General features: G+C 42.6%; 2 protein-coding genes across 2 annotated transcripts; both read left to right on the top strand.

Annotated features, from left to right (window-relative positions):
- Positions 1-191: 191 nt before the first annotated feature.
- Positions 192-3,972, top strand: cacul1 (CDK2 associated cullin domain 1). Its single transcript, XM_030748113.1, has 8 exons — positions 192-629; positions 754-880; positions 1,003-1,105; positions 1,187-1,282; positions 1,411-1,513; positions 1,646-1,735; positions 1,830-1,968; positions 2,046-3,972. The coding sequence occupies exons 1-8, from the start codon at positions 308-310 to the stop codon at positions 2,083-2,085; spliced, it is 1,020 nt and encodes a 339-aa protein (XP_030603973.1). The 5' UTR covers positions 192-307; the 3' UTR covers positions 2,086-3,972.
- Positions 3,973-4,458: 486 nt separating this feature from the next.
- Positions 4,459-22,636, top strand: mypn (myopalladin). The gene is made up of 21 exons (XM_030748078.1): positions 4,459-4,534; positions 6,701-7,807; positions 11,072-11,247; positions 11,337-11,388; positions 11,503-11,959; positions 12,055-12,129; positions 12,213-12,354; positions 14,204-14,227; positions 14,604-14,720; positions 14,807-15,575; positions 16,287-17,327; positions 17,411-17,543; positions 18,476-18,553; positions 19,438-19,659; positions 19,745-19,894; positions 19,991-20,070; positions 20,517-20,643; positions 20,732-20,939; positions 21,071-21,236; positions 21,443-21,576; positions 21,678-22,636. Exons 2-21 carry the CDS (start codon positions 6,705-6,707, stop codon positions 21,854-21,856), a joined length of 5,433 nt encoding a protein of 1,810 aa, XP_030603938.1. The 5' UTR covers positions 4,459-4,534; positions 6,701-6,704; the 3' UTR covers positions 21,857-22,636.
- The last annotated feature ends 3,178 nt before the right edge of the window (positions 22,637-25,814 follow it).

Raw genomic sequence — 25,814 nt, forward strand, 5'->3', positions numbered from 1 at the left:
TATGTTAAGCATCTTAGCTGTCAATGGTCTGCTTTTCAGTAACATTTAGGTAGTTATCATATTGTCCCCCCCCAATAGGATTCACATACACACAAAGTCAAGGGACATTATTTAGCCCTAAAGCCTTGGAACTACATTTCCCATCGTCCTGTTAGCTGTCCTGCGATACGGCTTGTCGTAAAAATTAACAGTAAACGGAGATGGACTCCACCGGAGTCGCCTGGCAGTTTTTGTCTTAAGCTTTAATTGTTGGCTGAGATGTTCATCTAGCGACGCAGTGCTTCGGCGCACCGGACGAGTTGCGAAAATGGAGGCTATGGAGGACGACAGCTTGGATGTAAGAGACGACCATAATCACAACTACCGCGCCAGCGGCAGTAACAGAGTCCGCACATATCTCAGCAGCCAGCTGTCGGATATATCCACGGTCTCGCAGCCTGTCTGTGCAACGGTGCCGGCTGGAGAACCGGGTGCAAGACAAGGGAAGATGTGGTCCGGTGCAACCGGCGGGTCAAAGTTTATGGACTCGGATACAGGCAGCGAGAGCAGCGAAGTCAGCGAGACTGACAGCAGCGCGCCGGCGGCCGCAGTCGAGAGGAAATTCGCCCTCGATTCTACTTCCAAGTTCCGTAAGTTCACTCGAAGCAGGGCCCGATATCTCCCCGTCTCTCAGCAGCTCGGCCTCCGCTTATGTTACTAATGTGTGTGAAGAGTGACATAAAGGCTCAATACAGCTCTGCTCTTTTCACTCAGTTCTGAATGAAATGGCAGTAGGGGACTACCGGAAAAACCACTGGCCAAACTTGGAGAAGGCAATTGACCGTCTGCTGATTCAGAATTCCACAGACCACATCTCTGTTTCTTATGCACAAATATACAGGTGACTCCCCCCCACCTCCAGAATATGATTTATGTTGCCTTAAAGAGCTCCATATACATTGCCATGTGATTTGCTGGGAATGTTTTGCATAACCTGAAATGCCGGTCTTTTTGTTTTCCTAGTTATGTGTACAAGTGTGTCTGTCAGCAGCACTCTGAGCTTCTCTACAATGATCTGACGTCAAAAATAACAGGTCATCTGGAGCAGGTTTCCACCCATCTACAAGTAAGTGAAGCCAAATGCAAAGAGGAATGCCATACAGCACACGCAGGAACTATAAAACATTCTTTTTACAATGTTTTGCAGGCTAGCCCACTTGAGAACTTCATTGAGAATTTCAACGTTGCACTGACACAATACATAGCCTCTCTTCAATGCATAGTTCCTGTCTTCATGTACTTGGTAGGCACCATTTATCTGTTTGTTTGTTTGTTTTTCTTTTCAAGCACATATTCAGCACATCACATGCAGCCAAATGTAGTCTTCAATTTATGTTTATGCATGCTTCTACCTCCCCTTTAATGTTTCAGAACAAGTTCTACATCGAGTCTAAACTGAACCGAGACCTCAGAGAGGACCTGATGAAGCTGTTCGCCGATCACGTTGCAGAAAAACACGTGAACACACTGATGCGTGAGTGTGCGGCTTCATCTCATCCGCTCTGCTCAGATCAATTGTGAAGTGATGCAAAATTGTAACATAAAAAATCCCGCCTTCAGTCAAATCAGTTGACACTATCTTGTCCATCGTGCTCATTCCTTTCAGCTCTTCTCATTAAAGCTCGGTCCATGCCCTTTGAAGTGCAGCCCTCAACAATGGCCAGTGTGGTTAAGGGCCTCTACAGCCTCCGACCAGGTGACTTATGTATTCAAAAGCCACACGTGGAGAGAGACAAATTATTTATTTCACATCCTCCTCTTATTCACTCATATTTGGTTTCCTCTATCAGAGTGGGCCCAACTTGCCCCAGATCTCTTCTCCGGGTTTATCCCCCAGATTAACCCTCCTGCTGTTGAGTCTCTGCTGTCAGACTATGCCGCTCATGACCAGAAGCTACAGATGGAGCTCTCCATGAACGGATTCCCACGGTCAGTTTCCTGAGGCTTTTGTGTCACAGACTGTCACATCTCCTTTAAATCACTAACAGACTGTGCTTGTTTTCCAGGGGTGACCAGTCTCGCAAACGGGCCAGCGATGACTCGTGATAGCGAGGGCCAGCGCCACCAGATTCGCTGCAGAACTAATACCGTGCCTCCTCTGTCTTTATCACAAGTTGTCTCCCTGCACTAGGTACAATGCTAACCGTGCGTCATCCCTTTTTGACTCGAGGTCACGAAACACTGTGAACAACAAAGAGAACGTGATGTTGAGCTGTTGAGCAGAAGTTAAAAAAAAAAAGAAAGCACACAGACTTCCATTTTGGTGCTTTCCTTCGAATTTCTTCATCTTCTGCTCATTTGAAGAGTGCCTTCGTGGTGTGTGTCTGACTGAAAACCCTGACGAGGCCGATGATCCATTCCTAACCTTTAACGTGAAAGTGTCTTGTGTCGTTTTGATAAATGGGGCTAATCAAGACTCTGTTGCTGCTGCTAATAATACTCTCTGTGTGTTAATACCATAAATCCCTTGGTTTCACCCACATTATATGTATCTCAGTGGTTACAGTCGACACAAATGAGTGTGGAAAGAAGTGGGAGCTAAGTCACTGAACTTGGTTATGACTCTCTTCTTCCTGTTGCCTTTACTGTTTTGGTAAACCAGGTTGTATTTTCCAGTTTTGCCAAAGAGGAAAACTATTTTTTCTTTTGTTTTTTTTTTATATACAATGTGTTTGGTTCCAGCTGATATTCTAAATGTTGTGTGCTGTCCAAGGCACTGAGCCATTTAATTTTATTCTATACTAACAAGTTAGTTAATCTTTGGTTCACCCACTGGTTTAAGCTCGAGTCATTCATGTTTGTTTTTAAGCCTTGCGTGTGGGATTGGCAGAGGTTGCCGTACAGGACGTTAACACCGAGTGCCATAAAGTCAAAACAACCACACAATAGTATTTGAGGATTTCCTAATTTTTACCTCAACTTGCTTGAATTGCCCCTTAACCGCATACACGATACACAGAATCAAACTCAGTGCTTCATGGGCTTAAAGGGGACCTATTATGCTCTGTTTCCTCCTGCGTATTTGTATTCCTGGACTCCACTAAAGTAGCTTTGCATGATTTCCCATCCAAAATAATCCCCGTTTATCTCATGCTGAGCCTTGGTGCAGCCTCTCAGTTCATCCGCTGCCTGAAAAAAGCTGTTTGGGCCAGATTTCTTTTGATTGGCTGCCCCTCATGAACAAAAGGTTTTGAGCAACAGCTGGGAGGGGATTCAGTGCTCTCAATGACAACATTGAGAGCAAAGAGGAGAAAACAAATCTCTCAAACTGAGCATTTAAAGCAGTGTGAAAGTGGAGCCTTTGACTTGCAGTGATGACCTTTATGTACGCTGCACTCATAATTTGAAACTCTGACCATGTTTAATTTGAGCGACCGCTACTGGTACAGGATATGTATACATATTACAGGAAATAAATAAGGAAAAGCATAATGGGTCCACTTTTAATGAAGCAAATGACTTGCAGATATCTTTTTGTACCCAAGTACAGGCTGTTCAAGTTGTAAATATTTTTACCTCTGCATCGCCGTCTGTGTACACTAGCTTTTGTCACAGGTGCGATTTTGTTAAATGAGTCACTCGAATAAATGTACTTGATACGAGTTCCTACACTGTTTTAAGTGTAATTAGATGCTCGGGCTTGCTTTTTATTTCCATCTCACCGCACTTCAAATAAACTAATCATGGGACATGATTTCATTATTCCAGCTCTTAAGACCGGGCCTTGAGAAATGCTCATCTTGTCAACATGCAGGTATTCTAATGTAGCTAATGAAGTCGAGGAGAGTCCGAATCACTACGGATGCTTAACGCTGGGTGTACAAGATTATGCGTCTCACCTTTAATTTTTTTCGTGCTGCAAAAATAATGCGTGTTTGAAAACAACTGTGAATGGCTCAAATACTGTTTCAGAAATCTGTTGCAGAGATATCTTTTTATCTGAAATCAATAAAATCCTTGAGTTTTAGTATTTGTCACACTAATGACAGAGGTTTTACTGTCATCATTTCTTCATCAAACATAAAATCTGTTTGGAAATGGATTATGGCTCATCATCAGCAGTGATCACACAAGCAAGTGTGTGTGTGAGAGGGCGAGAAAGGTTTACCAAGGGGCTTCTAATTCTGTAGTACGGAGGTCCGTGATGAACCACAGGAGGAGGAATCCCTTTACAGCACGACCCCCCGTGACCAATGAGGAGGGACACCACCCAGACACATGGGCAAGGCCTCCCCAAAATAACCTGCCACTATTGCACTGACAAATGTTGCTACTTTTACTGCTGACAGGTTACCGTTGCTACTCGGCTCCACATTTTCCTGTAAACTTCAAGGTTAATTCTGAACGAGAAAAGCGGGAAGGCTGGGCAGCTGCCTATGTCTGAGATTTTCCCGGGTGGCAGGAGCCAGGAGACTGGAATCAGCCCCTTTCGGCACAGGTGCACTCTGAGGATTTACTAGTCCTTCCGCAGGGGCCAGCTGGGCTTATTCTGAAGGTAAAAACACACAACCCCCTGCTTTAATTGTTCACTGTCCCGCTGACGGTCTTTTGGCATCAGCTTCAGCTGCTGTGTACAGCCTCAGAAACACTGACGCTGACCCTCAGACAAGCTTTAAGGTTTCTGTTTGTACAATATGCTCTTATTCAATTATCTTAACCCACTTGGAGTGTCGTTTAGTTGGGAGGGCTGTTCATGTGTGTGGGCTGTGACTGCCATCTCACTCAGCACTGCCACATTTATGATAATTATAGTTGATTCTGTGTAATCTGATTAATGATCAAAATCATGATAGCGAGGGCCCACAGGACGAGGTGCATTGCTGCTGCTACAGCTTCTTTTTTTTTCTTTTTGATTTTTTTTTTTTTTTTTCCCCCTTCAGTAAACCGACCCCTCGCTATTATTAGACATGACTTGGTGGGCTTGGAGCCTGTTTGCAAAGGATAAATGTACACAACAGCTGCAGCTTCAGGTCTGTTGGAAGGACATTGCTGTCTCTCCTAATTGCACTGATTTGAGTGTCAGTAGCATGTGTGTGCCCTATCTCATGTCTGTATTCAATAACTTGCTCATGCGTAGTGTCAGAACACTGCAAAATCTAAACCTCATAAAAATGTTGGTCTGAGGTGGACGGGGGGCAAAAAAGCCCACGTGTATCTCTCAGATCTGGTGACAGTACATGAACCTGACACCCTGTCAGGGCTGAATTTAGGCTAAAATGAAAAGATATTTTTACTACGTATTTCTGCTTTTAACTCCAGACTCAGTGCCAAATATTTCACAAGGGATTGTTTAAATAAAACTGCAATAGCGAGATATATCTCAGATACAGTAAAAGTTTTTATGGACTCTTTATCATATGGTGCAGACAGAAGAGTAAAAAGCATCAAAGCAAGACATTGGCTTTAAATTGATTGAATGGGCATCTGAACATAAAAGCCTAATAATCCTGTGACTTACAGAACCATGTATGACTTGTCTGATTCACCCTGGGAATCTAGGTAGTTTCTTGATTAATCAATAACTCAATTGTTCTATAGAAAATGGTGAAAACTGATAGCTATCCAGTTCGCTATCACAAATGTCAAAGAAAAGCAGTTAATCTCCATTTGAGAATGCGGTGCCAGGCCATTTTTGGCACCTTTTGTTTGAAATATGACAAAACAATATGTCGCATCATCTGTCATATTAAACATGTCCAAAGTTTCAAATACTGAAACAAGTAATGGCTATGAGCCAAACACTCGTGTCTCTGAAACGTTTTTATAGCAGTCAGACAGTGGAGCCAGAGTGCCTGACCACATTCACAATATCCTCCTTTGTGACATCATCCAGAGCAAGTGTAGAAAAAAAGGTCTATAACAGAGTGTTATGAGGAGCAGCGAATGAGAAACCCGGCTTAAAGAAAAAAAAATGGCTTGTTTCAAGTAAAAGATAAATTGAGGGTCTACAATAAACTAAAAAATCCAAAGCTACTCTATTAGAGTCCAAGAATAAAATGCAGTAGAAGAGGTCCACTTTAATATTTGTCACACGTTTTTAATCAGGACTGGATTTGTCATTTTTGGAGCAGTATTTAAATCAACTCAAAGAGTGAGAAATATGTGCTTAACAGTTGATTCTTATCTTCATGTTGTCATTTTTATTATTGTGTTATAACACACTGATATTGAACTGTTGTGAGAAATTACTGAGCACTAACTGTCAGACAGCGACTCTATTAACGCTTGAAGTCAGCACATTCACACTAGCCTTTAATATGCCATTGCTTTCCATTAGTTTGTCCTCAGGAGTTACATTTTCTTACAGAGACTTGATCTTCACAAACAGCTGTTCAAACGTTTTAAATCTCAGCTCATTCAGGCCTGTGATCACACCACTGACTGCATGATATCACTCCAAATGTATTTATTTGTGACAATTCACGCTGCACACTTTCATTCATTTAAATTCATATGGGATGAAGGTCTGTGGAGCCAAATGTCACAAATCAACTACACGCAGTGTGCAGGGCGTCTCATTTCTTTCATATTTGTTGATGACCGATTTGGGGAGGGGCAGGAAATCCTTCTATAAACCTGCAGAGGATCATAGTCAGCCCTAAAGTCTACTTGAATATTTTCACTTACACACTTTTAAATGAAAATCTTGTGTTTATTTCAGCAACATGCAAGAGAACACCATCGACCAGCCACCCTCACTCTCTCAGCTCTTAAGGGAGAGTTACCTGGCAGAGGCCAGAGCCCAGCAGCGCCACAGCGAGATGAGCCGCTCAGACGCTTCTTCCTCACGCCTGCAGATCTACGGGTCGCTCAAAGGCAAGGCTGAGGATGCTGTTGGCCACAGTGATCCCCAGTTCCCAGATCTTTCAGCCTTCCTCAGCCAAGAGGAACTGGATAAAAGTGTGAACTTGGCCCGCCAGGCCATTGGACATGAGCCTCGTGAGGAGAGGGCAGAGGTCAAGGTCTCTGCCACACCGTCAACCCCCTCCAGCATCTCCTCAACCTCAGTTTCTTCATCCACACCCAGTTCTATTCCCTTCTCTCACCCCTCTCCTGCTCCTTTTTCTGCCCCCTCGATTGTGCCCTTTGCTCAGCCGGCCCCGGAGATTAAAGAACTCCCAGCCACAAACACGACTTTCACATGTGACAGAAAGATGCACAAGGCATCGACACGGCAGGACAATGTGATCAGGAACAGCAGGGACTCCAGTGAAGGATTCCAAGACTATCACAGGTCAGCAAGAAATGCCCCTTATGGTGTGGAGACCCAGTCCAAGAAGGAGTTCCTCAACAAGGCAGCTGACTTCATTGAGGAGCTCTCTTCTCTCTTCAAGGCCAACAGCTCCAAAAGGATACGACCGAGAGCCTGCAAAGCCCACAGGAGCAGGGTCCAGAGCAAGAGCCAGAACGATGGGACAGTTTATCCCATCGTGTCAGACAACCGGGAGCGCGCCGTCATGCCCATGGAGGTGGAGAAGGAGCCACCCAGCCCTCCTATTACCCACCAACCAGTGGCCCAGCTGGATTCTGAGACAGGACATGTGGAGTTTCAGGACTGCGAGATTACTGAGGAGGAACAGTATGACTCTGTGCCCCAGGAGGCAGAGGAAGAGCCTCAAAGCTTTGACACGACAGAAACTCCATACTCAGCGGAGCCTGTGTGTGAACCTCCTCGCTTCATCCAGAAACTGAAAAGCAGGGAGGTTCCCGAGGGCAGCAAGGTCCGGTTAGACTGCATTGTAAGAGGATTCCCTGTGCCTGAAGTCAGGTAAGAAGACCCAAACAATCTGCCCCTCACTGAATTTCCATCATTAGTTTATTCTTTATTTTGCAGGACACTCTTATCTGTTTCCAGGCTCTACATTTTTCTCAAATGCAGTGCTTGTAAAAGCTTACTGTGCTGTTAGGTTTGGTCAGCAGCAGCATCCCAGCATGCAGAAGGATCTAATTCAGCTAAATTATCTTGTTTGAGTCATGGGTATATGATATGAGTACATGAGGGACAAGATGTTAGTCTGTACTTCTGCTCCACTACTGCTCAGAGGCAAATATCGTGTTTTTATTCCACTACAATTATTTGGCAACATTAGGCTAGTTATTTGATATTTTTCTGTTTAATTGTTTGCAAAAAATAGGTGTTAAGCTTATACAAATTTTTTTTTTAATTTAACAACATTTATATATTGTAACAGACATTTATTACTGTACAAAAGGAAGTGTCAATAAATTTTTTTTAATATAATAATATATCAAATAATATAAGATTCCCTGGGCTCATATTTCTGAATACTCTTTCTTTTGATACCTTAAAAGTATTTAGCTAACATACATTTACCTGACAAAACTACTTTTGTCTGCTTTCTTTTTCACAAGGGGTCTCCACGGGAGGTAACATGCTTGATATGGCAGATTTTTACCCTGGATGCCCTTCCTGACTCGACCCCAAAGGGATTTGTGTCTCCTCCTGGGAACAAATCTGGGATCTTTTGCTTTGTTAGGCGAATCTGTAAACACCACACTTGGAGCATGAATCAAAGTATATTTATTTAGCAGTATCACCAATTTGATTGTTTGCTGATACAGAAAATACACTTTAACATGTAATATATTATATACAAGTCATTTGTATTAAAATCATTCTTTAACAGTATGGCCATGCTTACTGGAATCCAACATCAGACAATATTAACATTTATCTTTCAGCTGGCCCATCAAACGTATTCATTTTTAAAGATACTGTGTGTGTGCGTGTATGTGTGTGTGTGTGTGTATATATATATATATATATATATATATATATATATATATATATATATATATATATATATATATATATATATATATATAAAATATGTGTGTGTATGTATATTGGTTAGTTGTTCTCGGAGCCTGTGTCTAAATTCCAAAGTCATTTAGGAAGTGTAACTTAGGATGAATGACGCTGGGGTTTATTCAGAGATGCCGACAGAAGTGACATGTGATGATGGCCAACAGCTGATTCTGAATAGTCTGAGTTGAGCGTTTGTGTAGATTTATGTGTTGTTGGGGGGTAAATGATAACAGCATGAGGCTCTCTGTTTTTAAGATAAACGGTCATATTAATTATTAATCATCTGCACTTAGAATTTGCTAAAATTTTCACTGCAGATTATATAAATAAATAAACAATTTACACCTCTTGCTGCATCCAGTTAAGGGCCTTCTGTAAAAAGGGAAACATTCTCTCACCAAACAGCAACTTTAACCCGCTGAAGCTGAGGTGTCAGACTATCAGGGGCATGGGCTTGTTAGTCCCGCTGCACATTGTTGAGCCACTACCTTATACTTGTCCAGGGAGAATGTAGCTCTCTGCCATTTTTAGACAGTGTCGGCAATGTGAGCTGTACTCGTGTCTGATAATGGAACTGAGCTCTTGAGAGAAGCGTGAAGAGTTTGGTAAGATGATTTACAGTCTCTCCTTGGTGGATATTTTTATATGTTTTGTTGTTGGTGCCACAGTGTCTCACAAACGTACATTTCTGGAGATCTGAGGTGGGTTTCAATAGTTTCTACTGACAAATTTACTCTCTGTATTAACACAGAGCTCATTTACTTTAGTGTGATGTTTGTTGTTGCTGCTAACGTGTGTCTGATTTAAATGAGACAAAAGAGAGTTGCGAGCTTTATATTTTCCATCAGTTTGCGGTGGTGTGCTCTCTCTGATATGTCGGTGTATGGCATTGTGTGTATCCTGAGTCTATGTTTAGCTTTGTGCGTATGAGCTTATGTCAGCCAGTCAGAGACCCCGGGCTCATGAGGGAATCTCCTCTCTCTGCCCAGACAGGTGCAGCAAGCAGTGGTCTTTACCTCACAGAGCAGCCAACTCCTCTGCTACTCATGCTTTCAATTTAGACTCTTACTCACTGAGAATGACAAAGCTCGGCTCAGGCAGGACACAGGCAGCACATTCCAGCCAGCGTTGCATCCAAGAATGGGGAACATCCCTTTAGTGTGGATTTGTGTTTTCTCCTTTTGGAAATCTTCTGCTACAGCAGCGGGTAGTATCAGTGTCTGCATACTGAACTGAAAAAGTGAAGCAGAGTCATGCAGATGATCCATAATCTTGGTGTAAGCACTCTGATATGAATTATGACTTTGTGGTGACGTATTTCCAGAGAGTGTAATACATGACCCCCATTCCTCTTTGTTTATTGGCTTGATTTTTTTAAAGCATCAGTGCCTCATCTTCTCAAAATAGATGCACGCTGACACAGAGGCTGCTGCATATGTTGCTGGTCAGAACAGGGAAGACGTTATTATAGTTTTAAAATTAAAAAAGAAACACAGAGTGCTGCCAAGTGCAACTCCTGTCCACTCATGTCCTAAGACGTTTATGTAATAGTACTTGGGCTGGAAGTATTTTCTACCATTTTTCAAGTTTTAAATGTTTTTTTTTTGCAAATACTTTACTATTTGACAACATAAAATTTAAGACCCTGACCTGATGTAGCCTGACCTGAGTCTAAGCAGGCATCAAGTCATAAACAGTTAAGAAAAACAAACAAACAGTGATTTGTTTGTAAAGTGCATTTTGTGCTCCTCATAACGACAACATCAACAGTGCATAGAAACAGTATCTGAAGTGGCATGGCAAGCTGGTGCTGCTTCTTCTCTTACAGGGAAAGGGATAGGGCTAGCTCATCAAAACATTTTCCTCTGGGCCTGCATAACTCTACTGAATGGTACCAAGCCAGAAACAGTACTAGGGGAGTGGGACAGAGGCCAGCCTTATAGAAACAGTGTCAGCAGGTTAATGGGGGGGGGGGGGGGGGGGGGGTTAAAGCAAACTGTGTTTAAAATAAAAATGAACAGGTAGGAGTGTCACTGACATGGAAACAGACTTGTTTACTTCCAGAAAACACATCAAGTTAAAGAAAAAAACGGGAATGAGTGGAGAAACACAACAAATCCAGGGTTGTCCAGTTGCACTGAAGCTCACTAAGACTGATGGAAGGAGCTTTCAGCTGATCAGTTTACTTTTTTTGTTTAATAGGTGGTTCTGTGAGGGAAAGGAGCTGGAGAACAGCCCTGACATTCAGATCCTCACCAGTGGTGAGCAGCACTCTCTGATTATTGCAGAGGCATTCGAGGAAGATACCGGACGCTACTCCTGCTTTGCATCTAACTGCTACGGCACTGACTCCACATCAGCTGAGATCTATGTAGAAGGTGACCGCCTCTTTCTTTCTTCTTGATACCGTAATAGGCCATATTTGTAACTTCTTTACTGATGCACACCTGTTGGTTCAATCTTACAGGTGCCTCCTCTTCGGATTCTGATGTGGAACCGCACTTTGAACATGTAACCCAGTGAGTTTGTGACCTATTGTCAGTATCAGCACCCACTTCAAAAAGAGTATCTGAACCATACCAGCACTAAATGACACAATTTCTTCCTTCCTTCCGTGATTTTGTTTTTTTAAGGCTGCAGAAAAAACAACCAAAGTCATCCCCATCTTTGTCATCTTCAAGCCAAGTTATTCCTGCAGAGGAGGAAGAAACGGTGTCATCCCAGCCTGCAGCAGACCCCGAGGAACCAGCAGAGGAGCTCTCATCTCCAGTAACTGCTCAAATAGCTCCCGAACCTCTTCTACCAGTCCGGATATCTGCCGCAATACTTCCAGTCCCAGAGTTCTCAAAAGTATCCGTGGCATCAGCAGCACATCCTGCTCAGGAGGCGACATCTGTGGTACCTGTGCAGGTGTTTCCCATTTCATCAGGTGAAACAGAACTTACAGAAGCCCAAGAGGTGTCAGCATCTCTCCCGGTCATATCTACTCCACAGCTGCAACAGACGGCTTCAGCGATAGCTACGTCACAGCCTTTAAACTCAGCAGTATCATCTGTCCTGTCACGTCCCGCACAAACACTCCAGCCTGAGGTAGAATAACTCAAAAGTTTCCTCTCACTACATATTCTTTATTTTAGTTGAGCTTTATGTAATTTGATCCTTTGTGGGCTTTTTTTCACCTTCAGAGTCAAACTTCCAACCACAGCTCTCCACAAGGATTAAACGGGCAACCTATTATGGCTGCCCCTGTATTCACAAAGGTAAAATTTCTCTCAAAAGGACGCTTCTCTGCGTATTACTGCTTGTTTAGTGATTTAACTTAAAGTTGGTCTTGTCCCACCAGAGCCTGCAGGACCTCGTTGCGTCGGAAGGCCAGCTGGTGGTGCTAGAGAGTCGTGTGAAAGGGGTGCCGTCACCTCGAGTGGACTGGTACAGAGAAGGAAAAATCGTAGAGGACTCGCCTGATTTCAGGATCCTGCAGAAAAGTAAGCTCTGTTGCTGCCCCATGACTGTCATCCTGAATACACAGTTTCAAATGTAACTTTTTTTCCCCCTTTATGCAACAAAGAAATGAATCTGAAATCATTTGATTTTACAGTACTGTGCAAAAGTCTTGAGCCACCACTTTATATTTTGTTTGGAAAATGGGAAATAAGTGCAGTGATTTGTTGAAATGTGCAAACAAACATGGAAGTACAGAATATGAGGCAAAAACAGAGTTTGTACAAATCTAATGAGCTTGAAGGTCTGAACTCTCTGAGGCAGCTTTTTTGTCATCTCTTTAAGTAGTCTTCAGGAATAGTTCTCAAGGCTTCTTGAAGGACAGTCAAAGCTCTTCTTTGGATGTTGGCTGCCCTTTTGTTTCGTTTTCTGTCATGAATGATGAGGTCCGGGCTCTGGGGAGGCCAATCCATGACTGATGGTGTTCTACTGTGTGTTTATCTATCCAGGTATGCTTTTAGTGCATTGGCACTGTGTTTGGGATCATTGTCCTGCTGAAAAATGAAGCTGTTGCCAATCAGATACTTTCCAGGTTGCATTGAATGGTGATCAAAATCTGGCAGTACTTTTCTGTGTTCATAATTCCACCAATTTGACAAGATCTCCAACACCACTGGCTGAAATGCTGCCTCAAACCATGACAGAGCCTCCACCGTGTTTCGCAGACAGTTGTAGGCACTCACTGTTGCACCTCTCTCCTGACGTCCTCCATACGTACTGATGACCAAATTTCAAATTTGGATTCATCACTCCATCAGACCTGTTGCCACTGATTTTCAGTCCAGTTATTGTGTAATTTGACATACTTCAGCCTTTCCTCCCTTTTCCCCTTCCTTAAGAATGGCTTCTTGACAGCCACCCTTCCACTGACACCTTTTCTGATGAGGTTTCACAATCACTAGATGGATCAGCTGAAGGGTCAGATGCTTCTCTCAGGTCCTGTGTCAGGTCTTTGCTGGATTTTTAGCTCCACTGTCAACAGCGGATGACAGTCAGCGGAGATGATCCGATACCAAACCGTCGGTCGTCCGTCAACTTTTTGCTAAATTTGCTACTCCTCAGTCATTTATACTTGAAATCTTCTGAAACTTGGCACAAACACTCTTTGGTTAAGGCTCTACAAAATACAGCAGATGGATTTTCAATTTTTTGACTTTTTATTTTTTTAATGAATTTTCTATATTTGTAAAAAATAAAACAGTATCAGCTTAATGAAGGTTGACCTACAGACAACCTTCATTAAGGTTGGGGGTGGGGGGGACGTTGCAACAGGCTGCTTGTAACAAAGTGCATAAAGATACAATTACACATTGGTTCTTTGCTAAATTGTCTGTTATGTGTATAAACAACACTGGTTCATCCCTTGAGTCAGGTGCTTTTTTCATGTTTAAAGATTTATAGATTAGTATTACTTAACAAACCAAAATTTTTTTGAAAGCCCTTCAGATAGCCTGAAGAAATACTGCTTAAGACCACTTTACAAAAATGACCAGAAAGTTTGGCTCCTTGGAAACAAAATGTAAAGAAATGAGGGGTGGCTCAAGACATTTGCACCATTTTGTTTATAAAAATTATGTCCAAGGGTTATTTTAATCTTTATATTGCATTAATAGATTTTAAAGCTCAGTTTGTGTGTGTACACGATAGCATTTTATAAAAGAGTCTATTAAACCATTTGTGGAATTCAGCAACATTAGTTTTATATTATATATTTTGTAAATGATCACAAATAATGAGTCTGCAAAATAAGATATACCCCACCCCCCCCCCCCCCCCCCCCACACACACACACACCCAGTTTCATAACGATTTTGTTACTCGTTTCTATTTCAGAGCCCAGATCTCCAGCTGAATCAGGTACATATTTCATTCAGTCTATCAAAAATACAAGTGTTGATTGCACCATAACAGCTGCCTGCCTGCCTGCCTGCCTGCCTGTATACGATGCTGCAGTGTGTACATGTTCCTCTGTTGAAGTGTTTATAGTCCTTGGCTCAAGCTCCTGCTCTTCTTCTGTACATAAGCCAGGGCTGCTTTTCCTTGAATCTGGACCATATAAGGTATCCTCCCATCCTGTGTCAAATCATCATGGCAGATCACTTCAAACAGCCTTAGCTGCACATAGATTCTCAATGCTGAAACAAGAGTCATGTATCTTTCTTTTCTGCACTTAAACACTTTGAGAAATCACTGGGAGCTTTAGAATATTGCACTTTTTTTTCTCTACTTTTAGAGGAAATATGCACTTTAGTCATTGCCGAGGTCTTTCCTGAAGATTCTGGGATGTTTACTTGTACAGCAAACAACAAGTATGGAACCGTGTCTAGCAGTGCTGCACTGAAGGTCAAAGGTAATGCCTCTCTTTAAAAATCAGTGGGTATTACTTTTCTATCCTTACATTAAAATTTCTACGTGTGTGTCTCTGGTTGTCCTCAGGCAATGGCAGCAACAGCAATCATGTGAGGTATTCAGGCAGTTTAATAGTGGAGCCCAGTCAAGTTCAAGAGCTTCCCCCATCAGCTGCTACTGTAAACTCTCAACCAGAGGTTGTTGTGACCAGCAGCATTAAGCCGCACTCCAGCACCATTCGCCTTGATCCACTTGTCTCTAGCACCTTACGCCTGGACCCCTTAAACACTAGCACCCTTCGCCTGGACCCCAACAGTTCTAGCATGTTGCGTCCAGACCCCCTGCGCACCAGCCTTCCCAATCTGGAACCCTCCACCCTGAGTACCAGCTCCTGCTTAAACTCTCACAGCACCAGCACCCCAAATTTAGATCCTTTCTCCCACCACAAGGACCCACTTGGATCCAATGGAACGCAGGGAGCCAGAAAGATTCTCCCATACCCCAAACCCTTCACTGCACCATCTGCATTTGAGACTTCAGCACAGCAGGAGGTGTCCAGACCTTCAGGGACATCGCCTGACATCAGTTCCAAAGATAAGGGGACCCCGACTCATCAGAACGGGAGCCCTGTTGTGGTACCCTTACCTGATCCTCCACCCAACTCCTGCCTAAAGACAGGCAACCTTACAAACCACAAAGACTCACGCACTAACTCCAGAGTAGGTCTGCGTGTGCACTTCAAACTGCCTGAGGATGAAGAGGATGAACAAAGTGATGCATCTAGTCCCTCTGATGAAGACATCACTGAGGAATTAGTCAGCAAAGAACCACCACCAGTGCTGGCCAAACCTAAACTGTGAGTAGAGCAAAAAAAAAAAAGCAACAACATTTCAATGAATTTTAAGAAAGTGCATTGTTGGCAACAGTACAGTATTTTAAAAAAAAACAGTCTGTGCTCTCAGATGGAGATTTTGTACATGGGTTTCCCAAATTCGGTCAAACTTTGCACGGTATTGAAGTGAGTTTGAAGGGTTGTATTAACAAAAAGCAGAAGAGGTGGGTGGTTCCTCCTCCACTGGCTCAGATAGCAGATCTAATCATTTCAGTTCATAAATGAATGCATGCGGACTTCAAATGTGGACCTTCAGACTTTCTAAAACAAAGGATGGCATTTTCTATTTGTAAGTTTTCTTCAGTGCATTTATGTTGCTCTGTTACTTCAGCTAATGCTATAAATTACATCTTGTTTTCTGAGTTAGTTTTTATTTTTCTTCACGGGCTAAAACTCAGATAAACATGAGAAATAGTGATGTATAATTTACTGAAAGTGAACTTGCAGTAATTTAATGATTAAAAAAATAGCAAACATCTTGTTGTCATTGAAAGCTCAGTGTATCTAAAGCTTGGTCGGTGTTGTTTATGGGCTACTTGTTGGTAGTCCATAAAAGGGCAGAGCATTCTTCATGCTGACTTTGGCTCGTTCCAAAGTGCTGGGTGCACTGAGCTGTTCTCATCCTCACCATGTATAGTTTTGGTTCTTTGATTTTTGCTTTTGCTTGATCACTAGGGACCCAGCTCAGCTCCAGCTTCTGCACAACCAGGTCCTCCTGGAGCAGCAGCAGGAGACTGAACCACAAACCCACATCCAGCCTCCCTCTCACCCGCCGTGCCACATCCAGGTCCAGTCCGAAGTCCAAAGCTCCCCTGAAGGTCCGCTGTGGTCTCCGGGGATACCCCGGCCTTTACGTAATACAACAGCCCTTCAGCAGATCCCTCGCTCTGCACCTCCAGCGACCACCACCCCACCTGCTCCAGCACCGACCTCCACCTTTTCACCTCTTCTTAACACTTCTCCTGCTCCTCTTTTGAACTCTCTTTCTTCAGTTCCTCAGCATATGAAATCCTCACTGGTGACCTCCCCTCCTCGTGCCCCACAGCTAAACTCAGCCCCTTCTCTCAGTACATCACCACTAACCCAGATGAAGACCATCCATGCCTCCCACATGAACCTGTCCCCTGCATCTCTTACCAAAACTGCACCCACACCCCAGTTTTGCTCTCCACCTGCACCAAAGCTCAGCACAGTCTCTACAGATTCAACCCCGGCCTTACAACAGATCACATCCCCCACTCCTCTTCTAAGAAGCACCCATGCCTCCCTCATGAATCTCACCGCCACGTCCCACTCCTTCAACTACGTACGGCCTAAAGAGTTTGTAGCCGCTCAGACCCTCTCACCGATCAGGAGTCCTTCCCCAACAGAATCACCGGTCCCTCTTCTACACGAGCTGGCTGCTGAGCTCAACTCCTCTGCAGCTAGTTCCCCTACTTTCCCACCGCTCTCCCCACCACCCAGGATTTTTCCCACGAGGGTGCTCAAATCTCCCGCCAGCCCCCCGTCCCTAGTATCCTCACCTACACCGGGATCTGTGAATAGCTTGTTTTCCTTTAGAGCTCAGTCACCCCCTCAGGCTTCTTCTCCCACCTCCACCAGCTCTACCCCGAGTCCCATTCAAAACCCGGTAGCCTTCCTCAGCTCCGTCCTGCCGTCCCTGACCCCAAGCCAGCCCACCAACTCAATGGGCCTGCCCAAGGGAGCTCCATTAGGGTATGCCTCGTCTGACAAACAATTGCTCATGAGAATGTGAACTGTCACAGGTTCGACCACATTTTTGCCTTCTGTTTCTTCAGGCTACAAAAGAAGGCACCAAAGGTCCGCCTTCCGTCAGCTGAAGACGTCCACGAGCGCAAAGAACTTCTCCTCTATGACATCGAGAAGAAGCTCCGACTTAAAGATGATACTCCACATTTTGTACATCAGCAGGTATTAGGTAGTCTCTGTGGCTTGACTGCCTCAGCTGCACTGATGAAGTGGTGAATAAATATAACAACGCAAACAGCTGCTTGTATCAGAAAGATTTTTCTTAGCTCGAGGTGAATCCACTGGATTCTTTAGCCTCCGCTGCATCTCTGCTCAGTTAGACATCAGAGTGCTTTATGAATTAGTAATGATCAGTTTAAAGTATTAGTATATGATCAATAATCACAGCTGTTGCAACCTAATTTTTCATACTTTCACAGTTAAACTTTACTGTGTATTAACCAGTGACTGTGCTGCATTCTCACCGGTCTCCAGTTTTTAACCTGGGTACACAACCTCATTTCCAAAAAAGCAACAACAACTGGGATGCAGTGTAAGATGAAAATGTATCTAATCCACCCATCACTAAATCCTTTATTTAACTGAAAATAGAACAAAGACTGGAAAAGTTGTGCAATAACCTGAGGTGATTCATTCAATTCTTTTTGGGAATCTTTTTGGTTTTGCAGCAGCATGCTGAATACTGCAACAGCGATCACATCAGCAACGCAATGCCAAACCTCTTTCTGCAGTAGAGCAACAACATGGCTTATAAAATGTTTTGCTGGCGACAATTCAAAATAAGAATCAAGTTTCCACAAAAACAAAATTTCTCAGTTTTTACCTTTGGAATATATCATCTTTGTCCCTTTTTAAAGGCTTGAAATGATTTTATTTTACACAGCATCCCAATTTTTTTTTGGGAAATGATGAATACCGAGCAGTGCAATCATTTCCTCCCCAGTCATAAACTATCACTCATAACCTGGTGTCAGTGTACCATAACAACCTATGCATGCTAACAATAACAGCCTGTGTGTTACTCCATCACTCTGTGTTTGTATGTACAGTTTGTGTGCCTTTGGTGTTCTTCATCCATCCCTATCCTTTCATAGAAGCTGAGTAATGAGGGGAAAACAGCGAGCAGGCCCCTTGGACCAAACATTGCTGCTACTGTCATTAATTATGATGAGGTACAAGGACCCGACCCAAGCACTGCTTTGCTCGAGGCTGTATGGGTTATACTATTGTTTCAGACTGAGATTACACAACTTAGGATATTGTCATATACTTATCTACTTTCTTAATATCTCTAATCAAGCGTTCAAGCTTCTGTTAACTAATATACAGCATAACCTGCACGAATAATCTGATTAAAGGGGTTAAAGTTCAAGAAGCTAATGAAATGTAATAACTTCAGTTTTCCCACTGAATCTTTGCGCCCTGTCTTCATGATTTCAAGTTCAATTTTCACAAAAAATGTTTTTGTTTCGTTAGCTGCACCTTTATGAAAAGCATACATAACGTATGTTTATGGCCTCTTAAAATAATAGCCGTACTCATTTTTTAGCAAAAGTTTTATTTTTCCCTAAATCATCATAGTTTCAATGTTAGGTTCAGTTTTTTGTTTTTTTTTCTGAAAAGCCTGAAGAAAAAAAAAAAAAGACTTGCACACATGTCCTGTTAAACAACTCCTCTTCCTCTGTTCTCTGTTTTACCCTCACTTTTAGTTGATTAGGTTAGATAAGCTTTTCTTTTTTAGGCTACATTATTCTAGTTTATTCTTTGGTGATCCCAGATGCTACTGCGTGAGCTTCATCAACAAATGGCTTAAAGTCACAATCTCCACCTTTTTGTTTTGAGGTTTGATTTTTGGATTGTTACTTTAATACCATCGTTGCTACATGTTGAACAGATGCACGCTGTCTCATGTTCATGAGTTGGGTTTCTGTGTAACAGGTATGCATGTTATTGTAACCATTCATTTTTAGGTAAATCTGTGTGAGCAAAAGAGACACGGTCCGTGCAGCAATATGACTGCTGTGACTAACTTTATGTTGTGGTTTTCCTCTTCTAGGAGTATAAAGTGTCCAATTTTGAGCAAAGGCTAATGAGCGAGATCGAGTTCCGTCTGGAGAGGACGCCGGTGGAGGAGTCGGATGATGAGGTGCAGCACGATGACGTCCCCACGGGAAAATGCATTGCACCCATATTTGACAAGAAACTGAAGAACTTCAAGGCGATGGAGGGGGTGCCTGTAACGTTCTCATGTAAAGTAGTGGGAATCCCGCCTCCAAAGGTGAGAGGTCAACAGCTGTGCTGTGCAAAAGATCTCTCTGGCTTTGACCTTGCATTGTATCATTCACACCGGTGGTTCTCATCAGGTTTACTGGTTCAAGGATGGCAAGCAGATCTTGAAGAAGAATGTCCATTACAAGAAGATAAGAGAGGGAGACGGGACCTGTGCTTTACACATTGAATCCACAACCAGTGATGACGATGGCAACTACACCATCATGGTAGCCAATCCGCAGGTGAAACATCTGACTCATTTTCCTGTTCGTGTTACCAACGCCTTCTTCTAGCTTCTAACTGGCTGAGCTGTGATTTAATATTTTACTGATCACCAGGGACGAATCAGCTGCTCGGGTCATTTAATAGTCCAAACAGGACCTCCCCGACACCGAATGACACCAATTCATGCTCAAAGGTGAGTGTGCAGTGTGATCTGTGGCACTAAGAAACATCCAAAATGTTCAGTTTCCTCCCTGACAGTAATATTGTTTTGGTATCAGTTCATCTTTAACTTTACCTAGATCTAAAACCTTCTATTTAGCATCTGAAACGAACATGCAAGCACAGCTGAGAAATACTCTACTTCTCAGCAACATACCTGTAACTTCTCACAGAGACTTAAAACTCTTTTAAACTATGGTATATTGTGTTGCAAACTAATTATTAATTGTTATTTACTGATTGTAAAGGCTTAAAAAGTGACCAAAAGTAGTATTGCTGGTATTCTGAAATAGAGTGCAGCCGTATATTCTTGGCAGCCTGTGACAAAACCATACTGGTTTTGTCACAGGTAGGTGTGTGTGTGTGTGTGTGAGAGAGAGAGACCCATAACATGCTGTGATCACCTCCACCTTTTGTCAGGGTGCGAAACCGCATACAGGAAGTTGAAGGTGAGCAAACCCAGGGACGCTTTTTTCGTCCTCACTTCCTCCAGGCTCCAGGGGACATGATGGCTCACGAGGGCAGACTGTGCAGACTAGACTGTAAGGTAGGTAGGAGGTCCTGGTGTGGCACTAAGTCCAGTAAAAATACTGAGTTTTTGCCTCACCTTACAGTCAGACATTTTTGTTCTCCAGGTGAGTGGCCTACCCAACCCAGAGCTCATGTGGCTGGTCAATGGGAGGCCTGTTTATCCAGACCTTTACCACAAGATGCTGGTGAGGGAGAATGGCATCCATTCCCTAGTCATTGACCCTCTAACTCAGAAAGACGGCGGCACATACACCTGCATTGCAAGCAATAAAGCAGGGCAGAGCTCCTTCAGTCTGGAGCTGCAGGTTGTGGGTAAGGACTGGATAAAGTTGTGACTTTTGCTTTTTGAAGGCGCAAAAAAAAAAACACCAAACAAATTTTAAGGCAAGTTAGTGCAATACTTTGTATGCACATTTTACTGATGTAGGTCATATTCATTTTAGAAAAAGAAAGGAAGCACCCACCCCAGTTTGTGGAGAAGCTGCAGAACATGGGTATTCCTGAGGGGGCTCCAGTAAGGCTGGAATGTCGTGTTGTGGGTATGCCCCCTCCACTCATCTTCTGGAAGAAAGACAATGATTCTATTCCTAGAACTAAGGACAGAATCAGGTTAGTATGACCTCTGACTGTCTCAGGCACCGTTTCAGTGCCGTGCTGAGTGGTTAAATTTGGTAACTTTAAGTTGCATGTTAGACTGCCTTTCCTCTCCTGCTTATTTTCTGTATGTATGTCCAATAAAAACGCAGGGTCAAAATCCACATAACAAATTTTAAACTCTTGAAATTGAAACAAATTCTCTATTATCTCTCTGTCAGCATGACCCAGGATGCCACAGGGTATGTGTGTCTCCTTATCCAGCCGACAACAAAAGATGATGCAGGCTGGTACACAGTGTCAGCAAAAAACGAGGCTGGGGTCATATCATGCACCTGCAGACTTGATATATATGGTAAATATTCTGTACAGCTGAGTGGCTATCAATTTTATTAAGAAAACCACGACATTTTTGGGTACATCACTCTGTGTAGTAATACTAGCTACCACCTTTAGCACAGTGGCATCAGAGCATCCCTGCACTCATGAAGAAAACTCCACGAACAGGAAGTCGCTACGCGGCTCTGACGGGCCAGGGGCTCGACATCAAGTCAGTGTTCCCCACGTCGGACACCGGCCCCATCCTGTTCGCCAGCTCCCCCCCTGAGGCCACACTGGAGAGCGAAGAACTGTGAGAGCTCTCACAGGGGAGGGACCCTCAGAGGCCATCCAACACATCCTGTGACCTCACTGAGGCCAAAACAGCAGAGGGCTCAAAGGGGGAGTGATTACCTGAGCAGATTTTGTGTGTGATGCATTTGACGTGATGCATTCAGATTAGGAGGGCAGACGTTTATTGTGTTAAAGATACAGCACTGATAGTGGGTTTGTCATCATTCCTATTTACTCAAGTTATATGAAGAGTGTTTCACCTACAGAAAAAAATAACAGATATGCAAAGTCTTAGCTCACGAGCCATCTGTGAAGTTCAGTTTCATGTGTGAAGTTTGGAATGAATCACATTTGTTTTCAACATCATACTTGGCTATGATGGCAAGTTTGCTGAATGTTGGTGATAAGATCTGTTCTTAATTGTTTGTCCTGTACTCAGAGTGGTCCTGGCACCACATATTTCTACAGCAAATCATATATATATATATATATATATATACCTGTATTGGTAGTGTTAACTTTATATAGAAAGTAGCTATGTTTTTATTTATAGTATATTATTAGACATTTGAATGTGCCATTTAGATCAGTGTATTTAAATGGCTCTAGAAGGGTGGGGATTCTTTCTACATTTAACTACATTATTTCTTGAGGTTCATCGCAGTTTGCACCACGTTTTTCATGTGCATGCATGATGATTTATGATATCTGCTTAAATGCAACTTCAGTTCAGGATGTGTTTACCAGAGGAATGAGTCCAATTAGACTGAAAACAGTCAAACACTGTAAATTCAGACATTAACACTGAGCATTCAAAGACTTGGATAAAAGTAATGAAAAGTTTGAAAGCATTTATTCAACTAATGTAAAGTTGCACATTGTAAAATAGTTTTCTCCTTCTCAGAATAAAGTTATATTTATTCAAATGGGTGACGTGTTTGCTTTGCTGGAACAAGTGCTTTTAGACAGCACCTAAAAATCATCTTCTCCATTTCCTGCTCTGGTCTGATTATAATTCATATAAATATTTCCATCAAAGAGGGCTTTAAAATCCAAATTCCTGCCTCCATTATTATGAGCTTGTTTTGACTCCGCTCTAATCAGAGCCCTATTAGCTGAAGCTGATGCCAAATTCAAGACAAATGGGAAATCTCAGAAGTCAATTAAGCATCGCTAATCAGTCCAATTAGAGAGGATGAGAGTTCAAAGAGGCATAAAATTACATTCACCTTACGTGACCTAATTATGCTCTCAGCCTCATCTGACCAGCTGCCAGGCTTACTTGTTAACTGGGTGCTGTGTGTGGGTGTTGCAAAGTAGTAAAAATCTGGGAAAAACAATCAAATATTTTTGTGTTTTTTTTTTTTATTTTCATCTGCATTTGTTACACTCACAGCCTGATTATAATATTTTAAATTGTGTTTTACATTTCCAGCATTTCTAACTGTAACTGTGTTCATTGTACCATAACATCAGTGGTGTAACATCAGGACAATGAACTTTTTTTTTTTTTTTTTTAAGTAACAACGATCTCAATCAGTCACAAAATACATTTAATCATAGTTCACACATCTGTATGGCATGAAATGAATTTCCTCTAAAAGTAAGTACAAGCTTATTCAAGCTGCTTGTTTAAGGTAATCCTGATTATAATGAGATTTATAAGGTCAGTGCAGCTTAAACCTGGTCTTACACTTTCGCTTACACTGAAGCATACGCTTCCTTCCCTAATCTCTATTTCTCCATAAGGAGATCTGGATTTTCGAGGGTGCATGATTCTCTCAGAGCAAACCGATCACTCCTCAGTTGTGACATATGGCTTCTGACAGAGGGCATGGCTGAGCCATCAGTGCTCAGACAAGCCAATCATGTGAGGGGTTGCAAAAAAAAAAAAAAAAGGGTGGAAGGCACGTAAGGGCAGGGAAACGTCGAGACGAGCCCCTCAGACAAGACAAGCAGCAGCTGGCAAACTGCATCAATCTGTAATCAATTAACCAACTGGTAGATGGGATTATATGCCTAACTGCACAGCTAACCAGTCCATCCCAAAATGACCAGACAGCATCAGCTTGTGTGCATGACCCAATACCAGAGACGGCCATTATACTCGGGCTCCGACAGTGATTAATCATTCATAACCTGCCTCTACACCCAAGCTTTGAGTCTGTCACAGTGACAGGAGCTCCGTGTCCTTCCCAACAAAGAATGACGACAGAAAAAAAAAACATCAGAGTTAGAAGAAATGATCCAGTTCTTGTAAAAAAAAGATCAGGCAAGAGTGCTGGATTATAAATAAAAGTTCTGCATTCAATGTTTGAATCAAACACATGATCAAAATTCCCTTTCTTTTTTTTAAAGGATGCAATCTTATGTACATTTATACATACATTACTTATTATGTACCAGTGTTGTAGTACTCGAGATCGGTAGTGTTGTAGTACTCGAGATCGGTCTTGGTCTCGAGACCGCTTTTTGATGGTCTCGGTCTTGTCATGGACTCGGACCTTGCGGACTCGGGATTGTATTTCAAGACCATTCAAGACCACAGCTGTGGAAATATCACTAAATTGCCAGAATACTGTCCAATTTATTTGTTAACATCTTTGCTTTTATTGGATGCAAATCCTACTGATTCAAATCCAACAAAGATTGCGCTCCTCTGCCTCTCAAAGGAGCGCACCTCACAGACTCCGCCCCAGCTAGGTCGCTGCTATTATCGCTGCTTACGCCTGTATCATTTCACCGCAGTTTGCAATCTACCACAGAGCACGGACAGTTTCATTCACAGTGTGTACGTTTGATCTCACTATGGTCATGCGTGTGCTGCATAAATCGAAATAACAACCGGCATGAACACGAAGAGAAGTAAGAGGGAAAATGAAGATCAAAGGAAAATTTCAGGCTTCCGATTCAACAAAAAAATCCCAGCATGAAAGGTAAATACCAACCTTCATGTATTTTGATACACAAACTAAAAATTTAATGCAAGTTTTAGGGCTGCAACGATTCTTGGAATAACGCAATTCGATTATTAAAAATCCTCGACACAAATTTGTTGCTTTGATGTTTGGTTTCAGCTCTGCAGCTCAGGTGTCTCCGTGTAAGCGGAGCATTTCCAAAAAAACCAAAAACGACCCTTTAACACGAGTGGATCGCTGAGATGTTTTTTCACGCCCCCACTTCTCTGTGCTGTGAGTGCGCATGTTTGAATGTGCGCGTGTTGTGCAGAGGATGTCAGCTGTTATTTTTTTCTTTACGTCAGCTGTAGCCACCAGAACAGATCAATAACCACAGTGTACTGGGGAAAGGGGGGGCTGCCATTAGCACTAGCAATCGTTCGGTGCCCCCCCCACCCCCTTCAGTACAGAGGGGCTTCGTCAAAATGTTTTTATCAACCACCTGATCAGCAACATGAAGAACAGAGAACTTTGTAGCTGCTCCATCCACCCTGTTTGTTTCACGCAGAGAAACATCTGCAGTACGGAAGTTAAAATATGCTGATGAATTGTTAAAATGAAAAATTATTTCTTATCCAATTACTTGATTAACTGACGGAGTAATCAACTGAATACTTGTTTACTAAAATAATTGATAGTTGCAGCCCTACTTGTATTCAGAAAGCCATAGTCAAACATTAGTTTTCAGCACCAGTAGAGCTATGAGAGGCCTTCAAGAATAAAATACTACAGTTCCCAGCAAGATGATGTCACTTCCTGTTGTTGCATTAAAAACGTGATAGTTTATGCTCACAATATGGTGGCTGATATTCAAATGTAGGAAATGCTATTAGCAGCCGAGGAATCTGGATTATGTTTTTGTTGTGTATTTTTTTATGTGATTTCTGCAAACACAGTGGAAGGAAACGGCACTCTGGGACACATTAAATGCGTGATGTATAAATGTAACTTTTCTGGATTATATGTAAAAATGATCATTCTATCGATCTAATAAGGCCTGATTTAGAGTTCTGCATTGATCCTT

This window comes from Archocentrus centrarchus, chromosome 15, assembly GCF_007364275.1.
Source record: "Archocentrus centrarchus isolate MPI-CPG fArcCen1 chromosome 15, fArcCen1, whole genome shotgun sequence".
Classification (NCBI taxonomy): domain Eukaryota; kingdom Metazoa; phylum Chordata; class Actinopteri; order Cichliformes; family Cichlidae; genus Archocentrus; species Archocentrus centrarchus.